General features: G+C 34.7%; 1 protein-coding gene across 2 annotated transcripts in view; it reads right to left on the bottom strand.

Annotated features, from left to right (window-relative positions):
- The window catches only part of LOC306860646 (pleckstrin homology domain-containing family G member 5-like), a gene marked incomplete at its 3' end in the record, with an annotated part of 81,813 nt that overhangs the window by 50,138 nt on the left and 13,225 nt on the right, over positions 1-18,450 (bottom strand). For both annotated transcript variants that reach the window (XM_079402451.1, XM_079402452.1), the window contains exon 3: positions 14,727-14,803. In XM_079402451.1, the coding sequence (XP_079258577.1) occupies positions 14,727-14,803 (77 nt within the window). The remainder of the gene's footprint in view (positions 1-14,726; positions 14,804-18,450) is intronic.

Raw genomic sequence — 18,450 nt, 5'->3', positions numbered from 1 at the left:
TGGTTTTGTAATATTATATATATATATATATAAACACCACAATTCAACAAACACACACACAGAGAATATATATTATATAAAGTAGAAGAATTTGTTTCACATTATGGTAATGAGAATATATGGTAAAATAGTCCATTGTATTTTATATATGTGACCCTGGACCACAAAACCAGGCATAAGAAAGCTGAATAAACAAGCTTCCCATTGATGTATGGTTTGTTAGGATAGGACTATATTTGGCTGAGATACAACTATTTGAGTATCTGTAATCTGAGGGTGCAAAAAAAAATCTAAATATTGAGAAAATCACCTTTAAAGTTGTCCAAATGAAGTTCTTAGCAATGCATATTACTAATCAAAATTTAAGTTTTGCTATATTTATGGTAGGAAATGTACAAAATATCTTCATGGAACAATCTTTACTTAATACCGATCATTTTGACCCAAACAATGTATTTTTGGCTATTGCTGCAAATATACCTGTGCTACTTAAGACTGGTTTTGTGGTCCAGGGTCACATATCGTAAATACTTAGTCAAAATTTATTTCTCAACAAAAAAAACAACAATTCAACGAACAATTATTTCACCATGGTACATGTCCAATAATTCATAGTAATAACATGGTATATGATTACGATAGTCATTAAGTACTGTGCTATTCACATAGTACATGGAAGAATACCATGGTATACACTCTTAAAGAAAAATGGTGCTATATAGCACTAAAAGTGGTTCTTGCCTCAATCATAGGGGAACCACTTTTGGTGCTATATAGCACCATATCTTTAAAGGTGCTATACAACATCTGTCAAATGGTGCTATGTAGAACCATAAGAGGTCCCATATTGCATTGTATTTCTTCAACAAAAATGGTGCTAAACAGCACCAACAGTGGTTCTTTTGCTCGTAATGAACCTTTAAAGGGGCTTAACAGGTTCTTTGTATGGCAGTGGTGCTACATAGCACCTTAATCACCCCAAAGAACCACTGAAGAACCATACAGGAGCTTAACATGTTCTGTATATGGTACTGGTGCTATATAGCACACCTCAGCCATGCCAAAAAAACAGTGAAGAACCACTGAAGCACCAAGTGGTTCAAGCTGTCCTACCCCAGTCCAGACCTGCACGCTCACCCCACTTACTTTAACATGTTTAAACTCTTCCCACTACTCATCACGATCCAAAAATCCATGCAATTTTCTCCTGAAATTTCTGTACGCTCACGCACAGTCAATGCCAACATAACAATTACGCATGCATCACATGATAACCAAGAAAAATAAATGACCAAACATTAAAAAAACGTCCAAATGATTAGAAGGAACAGCTCTCTGGCATGCCATTAGATGCACTCACCGCCAGCCGGCCACAGTCGCATGCGTGTTTGCATGTGTGCATGTTGCTCTACACCTCTGTGCGTCAAACTGCTGTCCTGTTCTCCCTCTGGATCAAACTGCAGTGTCCTCCTGCAGTCTGGCAGGATTTGTTGAACCGGGCTGCTTTCAATCTAATAACTCCGTAAGCTGGTGTGCGTATGTGTGCGTGAGTTATACAAGGTGAATGCTTCTACCCCTGGTGTCGTTTCTTCCAACGTGAGTGCAGACCCTGAAGGTGTTTGTGGGACTATTTAACTGCTGGCATCTCTATAAGGAAGGAAGACACCAGATATAATCTTGTTGTCAGTCGGGACTGAAGACCCGGGGTGTGTTTACGAAAAAACTCCCACTATCCTCTCTCACACACACAATGCACATACACTGCTTCTTTTTCAGATGAAGCTTATCTGTTAATCAGTTCACATGAACCGCTTTAATGGACTCTTGAGGAGGAGAGATTATTACAATCTGGCAAAAGTGCTAAAAAAGGTAAAGGAGGAAGCCTAAAAACGATAGTCCATACTGATAACAAATTCTAAAATACATTCTAATGAGCAGCTCTGAAAGAATTCATTCTGACTGGTCAGTCCTGGCATTCTGTTGTTATATAATTGAATATAATGATTTATTAGGGTGGATGATTATCCTTAATTTGCCACATAGCTGTGCTGGTATCTTGTGTAATATAAATATTTTTAACTCCAATCATTTCATGGGCTTTTCTTTTCTTTTTTATTTAGTAAGCGTTACAAGTGTGGCAAATAACAGGCAGATGGACGTCATCACAAAATTAGCCCCTTTAGGCTGATACAATACCCCTGATCATGCTGTCGGGGGGGAATTTTGTGAACATGGCTGTAGATTAGACATTGCATATGATGTTTAACAGAATTAATTTTATTTGCACAATTGCTAATTACTGGAAAAACTGATTTAATCCAAAAAAAGTGGAGTGTTCCTTTAATTTTGGAACCTAGTTAAAAAGGTCAAATGTTTCAAGGTCAAAAATGTCATATGTGACTTATTAAATTAAATATTAAATTAAATTTAAATTAAATTTTTGCATTGTTAATATTATAATGACTTCCTGAAATGAAGAAGATTTTCTCCCCAAGTTTTATTACCTTAATGCATCTGGATGTTTTGGACCCTAAATAAGTTTTAGACTTTCTTAGACTTTTTAGATTAAAGTTATTATAAGCTGTTACCCAACATAATAAAAATGCAAATTAAAATTTATACAAATATTAAAAATATACATAAATAAAATCCATTTTTCACCATTACTGACACCAAATGCAATTGCAAAAATAATTATTTTTTATATTTTAATAATTTTTTTTTAAGACAAACACTCCACTCTCATCTGACAACAGATCATCTCAAACTGGCATCATTGGTAGTGCCAACATTTCTGTATTGAGCCGGTTGAGATGCTCAAACAAACAATGTTTCGAAACAACCGCAGAGCTGATCATGTCACATAAGGCCTGTCAGTCAAACATATGAGGAGCAAATCCTAATGAACCCCAAACAGATGACAGCACGACGCTAGTTTACAAAGATTTACCACAATCCTGCATAAAACCTCAGCAAAACATGCTCTGAAAGGGAGGCTTTGTTTTTGTTCTGCTTTGTAATTGCATCAGCATTGTATTTCCAGGATTAGATACTTAGGGTGTAAAATATACTTGACGTACTAGTCCACATGAGTCATAACGAGTCCATCTCTATCAAACATACTCTCTAACTAGCCAACTAGAACGGATCTGAGGTTCCAGAGCTTCCTAAACAAAACTCACTGTTCCTCTGGCATTCAAAGTAAACCACGCTGAGCTTCTCTTAAGTCCTCTACAATTAGCTTCTTACGTGAGAGACAGTGAGTGAGTGAGTGTGTGTGTGTGTGTGTGTGTTTGGGGAATAGCGTCCCATCGTCCAGAACCCCCTGCTGTCTACCTCAATTAAAAGAGTCTATATTTTAAGAGGCAGACAGCAGTAACACAATTACCTGAGGGGATCAGGTGCTCCGGGCAAAGCAATTGGGAAGATGCAGCACAAGTGCTTCAACACAGCTGACGCCCATCTGACACAATATAGCCATTTTTGTCGTAACACAAGGACACAGGCCCATCCTGCTCATGGGTCGTGACTGTTCCATCGCCATGATTGTCTACCAGTGAGTTTTAGCTTGACAAACCCAATTCCTTGTTATCAAATGTTGAAAACAGTCTCTTAATATTTTTGTGGAAACTTTTTTTCCCCCAAAACTATTTGATAAATAGGGAAAAAAAACAGCATTTATTTTAAATAGAAATCTTTTGTATCTTTTTTCCTTTCTTTTTTTAAAAAGGTAGTTTATATAACACAAATATTGGTTACAAGCACATTTGCAATTAGACAGAACAGAACATCATACACAATCCAAGTTTTTGTGCAAGTTTGTGCAACAAATGTAAAGTTTAACCAAATCATAAGCAAATAATTTTTGGTGAACAGGGTCAAGTGATTAATTGAACGGATCCAACAGAAAAAAAATTATTCTGTATAAACAAGTTTTATTGCATTGATTATGCCTTGTAATGCACCTTATAATTAATTGTACAATGTCATGCATAATCGCAACAACAGTTAAACATTATAAATTCATTGTTGCACTATGCATTTTAAAATCGGTTCCAATTATTTACGACAAGACAATGTAATACAATGCATATTATGAATAATAATAAATACACTTTAAAAACCCTTTGTAATGCATTATACATAAAGGCTTTAAGAAAAGTGTTACCATAATTTCCAAAAAAAAATTAAATGATAGATTTGTGATATAAATAGACCAAAATTAGTCCATTATTTACTGAAAATCTTTGAGTCAGTGAGCAAGTTAATCTTGAGAACTGAATCAGTCCGATTCAAGCGATTCATTGAAAAGATCCAACTCAATGAAAACGAGCGTTTGTTCTAATTTAAAGTTTTTAAAGAACTAGGTCAAATGATTCATTGAACATATCCCCAAAAAAAAAAAAAAAAAAAAGTCATTCACAATTTCAAAAGTCTCAATATAGATTTGTGAGACAAATACACTGAATTGAGTCTGAAAATCTTGCAGTAACTCAAAGAAAACAAGTGTATGGCAAGTGCTAATTCTGGATGTGTTCAAGGAACCTAACTGCATTTTAACAAATAGCAAAAGCTAAGTAGGACCAAAGTTCAAGTTTCTGCAAATTTGTAGGTCACATTTCTGTCTCATACTAATACGTTTTTCAGGTTTTCTTGCAAAAATCTCAGAGCTGATTCTCTCCATCAGCACCAGAGAAGCAACTACTCACCTTGCAGAATGCAGGAAGGCTTTAAATGTCCCTTCCTAAGAAACAAACATTACACAACATCATCTTTCCCAAGAAGGTGTGCAAACTTGCCCAGAAAACACCTCACGCCAAGACCAGGCATTACGTATTATCTGGAACTATTGTAATTATGATGCAGATGTTGATAAACACATTGATTAAAATGTGTGTCAGACCTCATTTTGCCATTTATCCATGTGGCTTCATCATTTACAAAATCAAATCTACTGATGCCATATGATGAATGAAAAGGCTCTTGTGTGGTTTCCGTGACTGATGAACAACATTCTCGTGCATCGCTCTAAAGACACCCCACGCGTTCTGCATTGAAAAGCCATTATCTTCCTCTGACGGGCAGATTTTCGTGCCTAGGCCACATCCTCTCCACCACACCGGCCTTAATGCCAGCAGACGCTCCCACGGTGGGCGGTCAATGACCATTACGCAACAGTGAAGCAATCCTCTCATTCCTGCACGAAGGAAACCGCTCATTTCATCTTATGATCCATTACCTTTGTCCATTAAAGCTGAATTTATGCTTTTGGTGGTTATTTAATGGCATTACAATCTGCGGGGAAAAATTACGACCTGGGCACACATCTTACGATGACAGAAAACACACACTGAAGAGTGCAAAACCATACGCTGCCACAAAAAACCTGTTACACCTTCCAATATGCTACTTACAATTTGTTTTTAAGTAATAATGTGCTAAATGCGACCTTTATTAAATAATATCAAACGAGCTGGATGTGGAAAACCATGTCTAAAACTCACTTACAATTTAAATGTGTCATCATTTACTCTCCCACATGTCATTATGACAGATTTGATATTAAAAGATGTGTATGAGCTTGAGAACTGAATCAGTCTAATTCTTGAGAAAATCATTTTTGTGAACTGGATCAAACAAATTATAAAAAAAAAAAAATCCAAATCAAAATTCTAATTTTTTTAATATTTATATATAAATATATTTACAGTTTTATATTTTTTTTTCTGAGAATATTTGAGCCTGTAATCTGTATATTGAACTTGAAAACTGAATCAATCCGATTCATGAGCGAATCATTTTTGTGGATCAAACAGACCATTACAAACACCAAATTCAAAACAAACAAGCTATATGAAGTATTTTTGGAACATACAGACCAAAATTAGTTCTTAATTCACTGAAAATATCCGAGTCATTTAGTTGATTCAATCTTTAGAACTGAATTAATTCCAAACAGGAGCAATTAAGTTTGTGAACTGAGTCAAATGTTGAATTAATAAACACATTTAAAATCACAAATTTTTAAATTCATTCAAGATATTTATTTGAAAAACAAACTGATTTTTTTTTTTTTTTTTTTAAAGTCTGTAAGTTGATAACTTAGTTGTGAATCAGTCCGATTCATGAGTAAATCATTTTTGTGAACTGGATCAAACAATCATTATTTAAAGAAAAATCTCAGTGAGTTTCAATTCATGAACAATTTTTTGTGTGTGTGTGTGTGTGTGTGTGTGTGAACTGAACTGGATTAAATGATTCATTTAAAAGATAAAAAAAAAAAAAAAAAAAAAAAAAAAAAAAAAACGACATTATTCACAAAGCCATACGAAAATCTAGGGTAGTGGTTCCCAACTTACTGCATACATATATATATATATATATATATATATATATATATATATATATATATATGCAGTAATATTAATTTTTTGTCTCTTAGAAATGCACATTTGACATTGAGTTGACAGTAGAAGTTTGAGGATGCAGATGTAAATTTATGTTCATTATCAGAATCGGTAACATCTGTAAAAATTTCAACAACCTCCTTTTTTATATGGTGAAATTAAATTTTTTGAGTTTTATTAAAATTAACTATTGTTCTTCCATAGTAGCATAAAATTACACCATGATAACCAGAGTTAAAACCACACATATAGCACTTCAATAATGTGTTAAAAATGCAACTATATGGTTATAGGTGGCCTATTTATGTGTAAAACAGTAGTCTAAATACATTTATTATAAAAGCACAAACGCTAGCCTATAGCTTAATCACAAATATCCTGTAATTGCACTCCATTACCCCTTTAATACACATCTACATTAATTTAATAAATTTGATATAAATGCCCCATATCTCTGCCACAATACCATGGTGCAGTTAGTGTTACTACAGTAAATCCGTGGTAAATGGCGATTTGTAGATTGAAAAGCCTGACTGTATCGTTGCGCAGCGTTTTTCTGCTGTTTGTCAGCGCGGTTTTATCTGGATTTAAACTAGTTTATACCAGTCATGTGTTCTTTGCTGAATTCAAGCGCTTCTCACTGGATCTCACAGCGCTGTTTAGTGGTTGAGTAAACACATCTGCTCTAGTCAGCTCGCTGTTTGAACCGAGCGGATATGGTCCGTGTGGCGCGGTTCAAATGAGTAGTGTGTTTGTACCGCTTTTGCCGCGTAAACATTAAATTGAATATTTATCGAACTTGTTTTATCGAGGAAAATTATATCACTATAACTATAGTTATCGTTTTATCACCCAGCCCTACCTCAAAGTATATCTGCTCCCGCGCCCCCGCTGTGAACTCTGGCGCCCCCCAGTACTTGGATTTAGGGGGCAAACAGACTGAAAATAAATCATCATTAACTGAAAAAACTCAGTGAGAAGACCTTGAGAACTGAATCAGTCCAATTCATGAACAGTTGTGTGAACCGAACTGGATCAAATGATTCATTGAAAAGATAAAAACAACTATTAATTTACTCATTTTAAAAGCCACATGATAGATTTGTGTGGCAAACAGACCGAAATTTGTGTTGCGTACCAAAAGTGACTTGAACTAAGAATTGAATCAGCCTTAAAAATGATCAAATCATGTGTGAACTGGGTCAAATGATTCAAAACTAAAAAAAAAGATTCATTAACAAATTACACACCACTACTGATGTTTCATAATCATGCTAACAAGAGCTAGACAGGGATGTTAATCTTTAATAATGTTTAATAATCAGTGACCTGATTCACTTTCATTATCTCACACTTTACTGGTTTGAACAACATGAGATTGAGTATATGATTTTACATTTGCATTTAGTTATTTAGCAGATGCTTTTATCTAAAGCGACTTACAAACGAGGAAAATTTTTGTATTAAATATTCCTTTAATGCCCAAAGTTTAAATGCAAAGTCAGCTATGGTCTAAACAGTCTGTGTGGCCCCATGCCGTTGTCTTACAGCTCATTTCGCATCTTAAAGGAGCCATGCAGGATCATCATCCGCTGCTCAGAGCTACCCATGAATCATTAGGGTAATGAAAAGCTAAATATTTATGGGCCGTTTCAGAACTGGAAAAGAACAGACACAAATGAGAAAAGACGGCTGATGGAGACGGCATGCGCTCCATCACTCACCAGCACGCCTCAAGAAAGATTAACAGCGGAATAAGGAAACAGAAGGAAAAGCTGGAGTTGGACGCTTTCCCTGAAGGAAACTCAGAGTGGCGGTTGAGTGGGCGGCTCGATGGCGGAGGATTGATTTTGATGAGGATGAGGTGTTATGGAGAAAGTGAGAGCAGTTATCTGATCTATTGCTGCGCCTGAAGCACACAACACACACACAAACACACACAGAGCTGTCAGCTGTTTGTCTATGGAGGGGTGTATCTCCCTGGCGAACCACACCTTGTCTAGTCCTGTTGAGAAGTGAATAGAGGTAATTGGCTCTGAGTGATGGAAGCACGCTCAGACTGGCCCCGTCTCCACACGGAAACACGATCAGATACCAGAAGACACAAACTGAAAGACAAACAGACTCCAGAGTCCCGTTAGCCATTTAGATTTCGGGGGAATCACATCAGAAAAGTGTTATTGCTAACTAACTGAAATAAGTTGAAGTTCTAAATTTATTAAAACTACATAAAAATAATTTTAAAAATAAAAAATTATAAAAACAAAATTAAAACAGACTAAACAAAATAAAACTGAAATTAAGGCTGAAATAAAATGTAATATAAATATTAGATGAAAATTAATACAAAGAATTTAAAGCAATTAACCAAATGACTATAAAACAATTTTAAAAATTCTGTAATCGAAATAGAGCTGAAAAAAATTCAACTTATATAATTGAGAATTAAAAATGCTATCTTGACAACTAAATAAAATAAATAATTGTAAGTACTAACATTACTAAAACTGAAATAAATATTAAAGCTATAAATAAAATAAAATTATAAAAGCACATAAAATTGCTAAAGATCAGAATACTAAAAAAATTTTTGGTCACACTTTATATTAGGTGGCCTTAACTACCATGTACTTACATCAAAAAATAAGTACAATGTACTTATTGTGGTCATATTGTATTGCAAAACACTTCTGCTGCTGTTGAGGTGGGATACGGGTAAGGTTAGGGACAGGTTTGGTGGTATGGGTAGGTTTAAGGGTGGGTTAAGGTCTAAGGGGCCTTAGAGGTCTAAGAGGCAACAGTTTAATTATAAATGTAATTACAGAAATTAATTACAATGTAAAAACTTGTATGTACACAATGAGTACATTGTATCAAATTATTAATTGAAAATGTAAGTACATAGTAGTTAAGGCCACCTAATATAAAGTAGGACCAAATTTTTAATTACTGACAATGTTATAAAATGCAAACAATAATAATGAAAATAATAATAATAATAATAATAATAATAATAACAAAAATACAAACAAAAAATAAAACTATTACAGAAACTAACTGAAACAAATTGTTTTAAGTAACTAAAATTAAAACTGAAATAATAAATTAAAGCTATATGCTAAAAAAAATAAATCTGTAAAAATAGGGGGAAATGTATTGTATAATTTGAAGGATTTTTTAAATAATTTTAAAAATAATTAAAAATCACATTGTATTTTAGAGTTAACGGAAATGTAAAATTATTGGATTATGTCCTATGCAATAAGCTGCCAGTACCTTTTCTGTTATTTTACAAATTTGTGTTTAAAGTCTACATATATGTACAAAAAAAAATTAAAAATAAATAAATAAAAATTACTACAACCTAAATTAATGACAATTAAAACATAAAAAAATAATGGCAATTAAACATATTAACGAATAAATTAGAATATCAATTCCAAAAAAAATTATACTGGATAAGAAAATAACAGACAGAATTTGGAGTTTGTGCCGTGGAACACATCACAGCATGTGCCGTGCCGTCCGGCAGCGTCTCCGACAATCAGCTAATTTTCAAGGATTTCCATAATTACCCAGTTAAAGTGACAGGTTTCTACTAGGTTACATTTACACAAACGGCACACCACAGCATTTTTTGAAACTGTCGAAAGCAAGCACTTTCTAAAAGTGTATTTCCAAAACATCTAAGACATGCATTTAACCGTTGTCTTGTCAGCATTATTCCTACGGCAGACTACAAATTAATAAAATCCTCCTAAAACCAGTCTGAAGGCCTGTAGAGCAACATTAGCAACTGTTGTGCAAGAGCCGTGACTAGTTAAGCAGCAGTTGAGACAGACAGTGATCAGACATCTGCACCCATGTGTTTGTCATCAGGCTCGAGCTGGGCCTTTGTATTATTATTGCTTTGTATTAAAGATGCTAACAGTTTTTTCCACAGTTTAACAGCACTTAAAGGGTTATGGGTTGTTTGTCATCTCAGAAAGCACCACTAATGATTTGACAGCAGATTTCTTGTCAGTTAGAGTTCTGTCCTATACAAACACACACACACACACACACAGCCTCGTCTCTCTGCCTCCATCTAGTGGTCAGGCTGAGCTAGTGCAGCACAGGGATCCTGACGTACTTCTGACAATTAACGCTGCTTTTATTGTGCAAGCAACTCAAAATTATGACTTTGAAAATTGTATGTTTATAGTATACAGAAAAGTAGGGCAAAGAGGGCTAAGACGTGTCAGTGGGTAAGCTGTCACCCTCTTAATTTAGCAAATAGAGCATTACATCACTACACCACATTTGGAGGTCAACCAAGCACAGCTGTTCACATATACGAGAAAAGGAAAATGTGTTGAAATTATTTTATTTATTTATTTTCATTTATGAGTTGTGAGTAAAATGTTATTATATTAAAAAAAAAAAAAAAAAATGCATGCATATTCTAAAATGGCTGGAAAAAAGACTGTCAAAGTGAACTTATTCAGGTGTAGAAATAAATCTCAGATATTTTTACTTTAATTACAAATTTATAAAACAATGTAAATTTTGTAAAGCGGAACAGCTATAGTTATAGTGAACTTTTGCATCAAAATGCAATAAATACAAATAAACTACTACTAATTCAAAAACTTACAAACATTTCATTACAATAAAATATTCTAAATATGCTCTGAAAATTTTCCTTTGCACTCTTCTAATTTAAGTTTATCGATTATTATATAGTCATGGCCAAAAATATAGGCACCCTTGGTAAATATCATCAAAGAAAGCTGTGAAAATTAATCTGCACTGTTAATCCTTTTGATCTTTTTTTTTTTAAATCTAACCTTTCATTGGATAATAAGAATTTAAAATGGGTGGAAATATTATGAAATAAAAGTTTTTCTCAAATACACATTGGACAATTATTGGCACCCCTAGAAATTCTTATGAGTAAAATATCTATGAAGCATATTCATATGCTTACCATACCATTCATATTCACAATTTTGAGCACTCCAGGGTGATTATGAACATGAAATTATCCAGCCATGGCTTCCTGTTTCACAGAAATATAAATAGGAGGGAAAACAAAGCCCAAATTCCCTTAATCATCCATCACAATGAGAAAAACCAAATAATATATTTCTGATGTGCAGTAAAAGATAATTGAGCTTCACAAATTAGTGAAGTGGCTTTAAGAAAAGAGCTAGAGCAGTGAAAATTCCCATTTCCACAATCAGGGCAATAATTAAGAATTTCCAATCAACAGAAAATTTGACAAAACTGCCTGGAAGAGGATATATCGTCCTAATGCACGGTGAGAAGGAGAGTTTGAGTGGCTAAAGACTCTCCAAGGACCACAGCTGGAGAATTGCAGAAAATAGTTGAGTCTCGGGGTCAGAAAACCTTTAAAAAAAATTGTCTGTGCATTTAGAACAATGCAGATTAATTTTCACAGCCTTCTTTGATCATATTTACCAAGGGTGCCGATATTTTTGGCCACGACTGTATATGTATATGTATCCGTATATAGAAAATACAATAGCTAATAGATTTTAAAAATATAAATTTTTAAGAAATAAATACTTTACTCAGTAGGGACACTAAATTGATCAAAAGTGACATTAAAGATACTTATAATTTAATTTCAAATAAATACATTCTTTTGAACTTTCTCTCCTCAAAAGAGTATTACAGTTTCCACTAATGTTTCTCGAGCAGAAAATCTGAATATCAGAATGATTTCTGAAGGATCATGTGACACTGAAGTAATGATGCTGAAAATGCAGCTTTGCAACAGAGGAATAAATTACATTTTAAAAATGAATTCAAATCGAAAACATTTCTTTTAAACTGTAAAATGTTTTTACTGTATTTTTAAACAAAAAGTGCCGCCGTGGTGAACAAGAGATTTTTCAAAAACAAAATCTTCCTGACCCAAAAACTTTTGATTAATATAATCACTCACTCTCTGGTAATTCTTAAAGCAAGAACGAGGAGTAATAAAAACAAGACGAAAACAAATCGCATTACAAGACAAGCTAACAAAATTAAAATATTAACATCTTAATGAGCAGGTGACCAGTGATAAATATAAAGCAGGTACAGAGGGAGGCGAAGGTGACAATGAGACTAGAGACATTCCTCTCTCACGCACGTTTCCTCGTAATCTCCTTACATAACCGCAACCCGTGACCACGGGGCGACGGGCGCCAGACGGAGGTTTTCCTACAGGCCGACCCCCTACAGCGGTCCCAGAGCCCTCAGCGCTCACTTACACATCACAGCAGCTGACTGCAGCACTCTGGATGATGGAGAGACATGCTGCCTTTCTTAAAGGAATGATTAGTTAAACTTAGCAAGCTCCAACAGGTAACAGCTCTCGCCTCGATTTTGGTCTTATTTCAAAACTAAACGAGCTCAACGCTTTCTGTTCATACAAGAGGAATGAACGACTCTTCTGCTTTGACAGAATCTGAAGGAAAACTGCCATCCATAAAGGCATTATACTGTACACTCGTGTGCTTCTGTTGCCCTGTTTTTCTCCACTTATAAATGTTGCATCATAATGTAGTTTCTTGAATTTGATATATATATATATATATATATAGTACAGTGTAAAGACCAAAAACGTTAAGGCCAAAAGTGACAAACGAAATGTATAAGGTTATATTTTAAAATGTTAGTTTTCATGACCTTTTTATTTTATTCTTCAGAATTTAAGTGTATATTGCAGATTTTGTATTTTAATCATTTTAAATTATTTAAATTATTTTATTCAGCAAAGATGCATTAAACTGACCAAAAGTGACATTAAAATACATTTATATATTGCTGAATTATTTAAAAATGAATTTAAAATGATTAAAAGTATAAAATCTGTGATTTATTCCTGTGATACAAAGCTGAAGTTTCAGCATCCTTGGCTTACACCAATCTTCAGTGTCACATGGTCCTTCAGAAATCATTCTAATATGATGATTTATTACTTTTATTATCAATGTTGGAAACATTTGTGCTGCTTTTTTTTTGGGGGTTCTTTTTTCAGGACTCTTTGATTAATAAATTTGAAAAGAACAGCATTTATTCAAAATAGAAATGTTTTCTAACAATATAAGTCTTTGCTATCACTATCCTGAATAAAAGTATTAATTTTTCAAAAAAAGAATAAAAATTTACTGACCACAAATTTTTAAATGGTTTATATTGTTACAATAGATTCTATTTTTTACTTTTTATTTATTAAAAAGTCCTGAAAAAAGTATAAAATATTCTGCAGCACAACGGTTTTCAACATTGATAATGAATCAGTATATTAGAATGATTTCTGAAGGATCATGTGACACTGAAGACTGGAAGAATGATGCTTAAAATTTGCATCACAGGAATAAATTATATTTTAAAATATATTCACATAGAAAATGTTTATTTTACATTGAAATAATATTGCACAATTGTTTCTTGATTTTTGATCAACTAAATGCAACCCTGATGAGCATAAGAATAGAAAAAAAAAAAAAATATATATATATATATATATATATATATATATATATCTGATCCCAAACTTTTGAACGGCAGAGTAAATTTTATAAATATAAATTACTTATAAATTGAGAGGAGCCAGATGAGGTGGCTCGGGCATCTGGCTAGGATGCCTCCTGGACGCCTCCCTGGGGAGGTGTTCCGGGCATGTCCCACCGGGAAGAGACCTCGGGGAAGACCCAGGACACGTTGGAGAGATTATGTCTCTCGGCTGGCCTGGGAACGCCTTGGGATCCCCCTGGAAGAACTGAACGAAGTGGCCGGAGAGGGAAGTCTGGGTTTCCCTGCTTAGGCTGTTGCCCCCGCGACCCGATTCCGGATAAGCGGGAGATAATGGATGGATGGATGGTATAAATTTCGCAATATTACTGTTTTTCATCAAATACCACACTCTTTGATCTAGCTGAAAGCATTATCAAAGTACCTAACAAATTAAATGAATATGCACAAGTATTTTCCTGTCACCATTATAACCCAACACACTACATAACGTGCCCGTCAACACAATAACAGCCGTCTATCTCATTCCCAACAGTCCCCACGATGATTCCCAAAGCAAACCGTATAAGTTAGCAAAGCAAGGAGAGTCGACTTGAGTTGTTTCTCCTGTTTCAGAGAGCATCAGCTTATGACAGCGGATTCATTTCACAGTCTGGTGGCCAGAGAGGAGACCTCATACCCTGCAGACCTCTCTCTGATCCTTGAAAGCACGAGATGGACCCTCCACAGAGAAGGTGAGATCTCCCAGCGGTCTTCAGAAAGGCCGGGAGTGTGCGGTGCGGCTCTTACCTTTGAGGCATGATGGCGCTCGCTGCAGTCTGGATGCTGGCAAACCACACACTCCTCATCCTGAGCAGGCTTCTCATCTGCAACATCAGATCACACACACATACACATCAAAACACCTCATGAACCCGCTGGAAAACTACATTTTCTGAGAAAAAAAGAAAGAATAGTTGCTATGTGGTTACTAGGGTATTTTTAATCTAGGGGTTATTATAGTTAACTAAAACCATAAAAAAATGTTAATTAAAATCAAATAAACATTAACTAGAAAAAAATATTTTAAAATAACAAACTTATAAAATGTAATTGCAAAGGCGACATTTCTCATTTTCATTTAGTTGAACCTGATGTGCCAAAATTTATTTTATATTTTTACATGACATTTTTAATAGTTTTTGTTGCTTTTAAATATATCTGTATTGTTTTGATTTATTTTGATTTCCATTTTAGTTATTGGTAACTTGATGTATTAAAATAAACTAAAACAAAAAATCATCAAGTTAATACAGACATATTAAAAAGTAAAAAAAAATATAATAGTATGTCAGTGTTAAAAACACTGCTACCCAAAAGATTACTACTTTGCTAGTTAATAAAATAAAAAATAAAAAAATAAACACTGGCTATTAAGGTGTTCTTTTGACCATTTTATTGACTGGTTATTGTTCAATTTTTTTGACCGGTTAAAAACAAAGCAAAATGAAAAAATAAATGATACAAAACAAAATAAAATAATAAAACAATCTCAACAGGTCCTAAATACTAAGAGAATATGTCATGCAATGAAGGAATAAAGACAGAGGAACAGGACATAAACAAGACAACAACACAAAAAAAAAGTAAAAAAACACACAAACATGGTTTAGTTTCACTTCATTACTGACTGGGTGAAAAGGTGAATGCAAAACTAACAATAAACCCCACTAGAAATATTCATTTTATGAATGCTAATTATTCCACATGCTGTAAGATCGATGTGTCTGTATGTAGATGAGAATTTCAAGACAGTTAACAGCCACATATTTAAGTGATTCTCCATAGCAGAAGTCGACCCAACAACAACTTTCCACTCTTACAGATTCAATATTCTCAGGAAAATTCCCAACATCTTTTCCATCTGCAGATCTTTCACTATAAATCGGCTAAATGTGTGCCTTCTTTAATAATATGCCTCAGTATCCATTTTTTTAGACTGAATCAAAGCCGTCATGAATCAAAAACTTCTGGCAAAACCTAAAATCATGTCGAGTCAACAGTGTCCAACCAGAAGCAGCTGCCTGCTCGACCACTTCATTGTTTTTGCATCGTTATTCCTCATACTTATGGTTTGCAAAACCCTAAGTATAACACTTCAGTGATACTTAACCTTCTGCAGATGATGAAACAGGTGCAAATAAAGCATAGACTTTTACAATCCCTGCTGGAAAATACAGTTTAAACTAGGAATTTAAATTCACTGAATAGGTACTGCTTCGCTAGTTTACTCTGTATAATAAAATAAAACAAAGATCAGAAAAAGCTGAAACTGAAATATTACTAAATTTGGTCCAATGTGATGCTTTTTGACATTTAGAATGAATAAAGAGCTCAAGGACTATAAGCAAGTTTGTTTATCTTAGCGTAGGATGCTAATGTGTGTGTTAAGAGTCTGATTCAGCAGTAAGGCAGTAAAGCAAGTTTATTTATAGCACATTTCATACACCGTGGTAATTCAAAGTGCTTTACATAAAAGAAAGTGAAATAGTCATTAAAAATAATAATCACAGCAATAAAAACAAGGAATTAAAAATAATAATAAAAACAAGGAATTTTAAAATTATATAGAAACTGATTTAATGAATTTAAAAGAGAAAATCATTCAAGAGAAAATGATTATACATAAAATACAGTGCAGTCAGTTCGGACATATAGCACAGTGCTCATTCAACAAATGCACAGCTAAACAGATGAGTTTTGAGTTTGGATTTAAATGTGGCAAACGTTTTAGCACATCTGATCTCTTCTGGAAGCTGGTTCCAACTGCAGGCGGCATTATAGCTAAAAGCAGACTCCCCTTGTTTTGTGTGAACCCTTGGTATTTCTAACTGACTCGATCCTAACGATCTGAGTGGTCTGTTAGGTTTATATACAGTGAGCATATCAGCAATATATTTAGGTCCTGGGCCATTGAGTGATTTATAAACAAGTAAAAGTACTTTAAAATCAATCCTAAATGTAACTGGAAGCCAGTGTAAGGACCTGAGGACTGGTGTGATATGCTCAGATTTTCTGGTTCTAGTCAGAATCCTGGCAGCAGCGTTCTAGATGAGCTGCAGCTGTCTAATGGTCTTCTTTGGAAGGCCGGTGAGGAGACCATTACAGTAATCCACCCTGCTGGTGATAAAGGCATGTCTTGACTGGAAACAAAACATCTAATTCTTGCAATGTTTTTGAGATGATAGTATGCTGATTTAGTTACTGCTTTGACATGACTACTAAAACTAAGGTCTGTCTCCAGAGTCACCCCAAGATTTTTAGTTGTTTGACCCCTAGAGTCAAGGTATGCATTCACCTTGAGAACTTCATCTTTGTTTCCAAATGCAATGACTTCAGTTTTCTCCTTGTTTAACTGAAGGAAGTTCTGGCACATCCAACTGTTAATTTCATCAATGCATTGGCAGAGGGAGTCAATGGGGCTGTAGTCATTTGGCAATAAGGCTAGGTATATCTGGGTATCATCAGCATAGCTGTGATAGGCAATTTGGGTCTTCCTCATTATCTGACTTAGTGGGAGCATATACAAGCTAAACAAGAGCGGTGCAAGAATTGAGCCTTGTGGTACTCTGCATCCCATGGCCGTCCACTTAGACTAATGCTCTCCTATACTCACATAATAACCTCTCCCTTCTAAGTATGACCTGAACCATTCGAGTGCCATCCCAGAAAGCCCGACCCAGTTTTCCAGTCTCTCTAGAAGTATGTTATGATCGACAGTGTCAAACGCAGCACTAAGATCTAGTAGTACCAGCACTGATATTTTGATATCAGAATCAGAATTAAAGCGAATATAATTTATTATCTTAATGAGTTCTGTCTCTGTGCTGTGATTTGCTGTCGGAGAGAATTTCACTGGGAATCTGACTTGGGGGGGGGGGGGGGGGGGGGGCTTGTCGGTCTCTCACAGTCGCAAAAAGAAGAGTGAGTGTGTTGTTTTTAAGTTACTGTTTACAAGGTTTGAGAAGAAGGTCTGTCTAGCTGTGGCTAGTTCCACATTGAAAGCATGAAGGCTCTCTTTATAGATGCTATAGTGAATTTTGAGTTTCGTCTTCCGCCACATCCGCTCAGCTTTTCTGCATTGTCTTTTCATACTCTGAACAGCTGTTGATTTTCTCCAAAATGATTATTATCTGCCAGTCTTCTTGCTGACCTTTATCGGAGCAATATCATCAATAACATTCTTAACTTTTGAGTTAAATGAATCCAGGAGAAGATCAACAGAGTCTGCAGAAATGCTTGGTGTTAAAGATATAGCCTTCATAAATAGCGCACTAGTGTTCTCATTAATGCATCTCTTTCTGACAGAGACAGATCTAGATTCAGTGGTGACAGAGATCAATATATCAAAGAAAATACAGAAGTGATCAGATAGTGCTACTGCCTTAATAACAATGGATGAAATGTTTAGACCTCTACTGATGAGTAAATCTAGAGTGTGTCCACGATTGTGTGTGGGTCCATGCACATGCTG

The sequence above is a fragment of the Barbus barbus genome (genome assembly GCF_936440315.1).
Source record: "Barbus barbus genome assembly, chromosome: 41".
In the NCBI taxonomy this organism is placed as follows: domain Eukaryota; kingdom Metazoa; phylum Chordata; class Actinopteri; order Cypriniformes; family Cyprinidae; genus Barbus; species Barbus barbus.
Note: the sequence above shows the minus strand (reverse complement) of the source record. Positions and strands in the feature narration are given on the sequence as shown.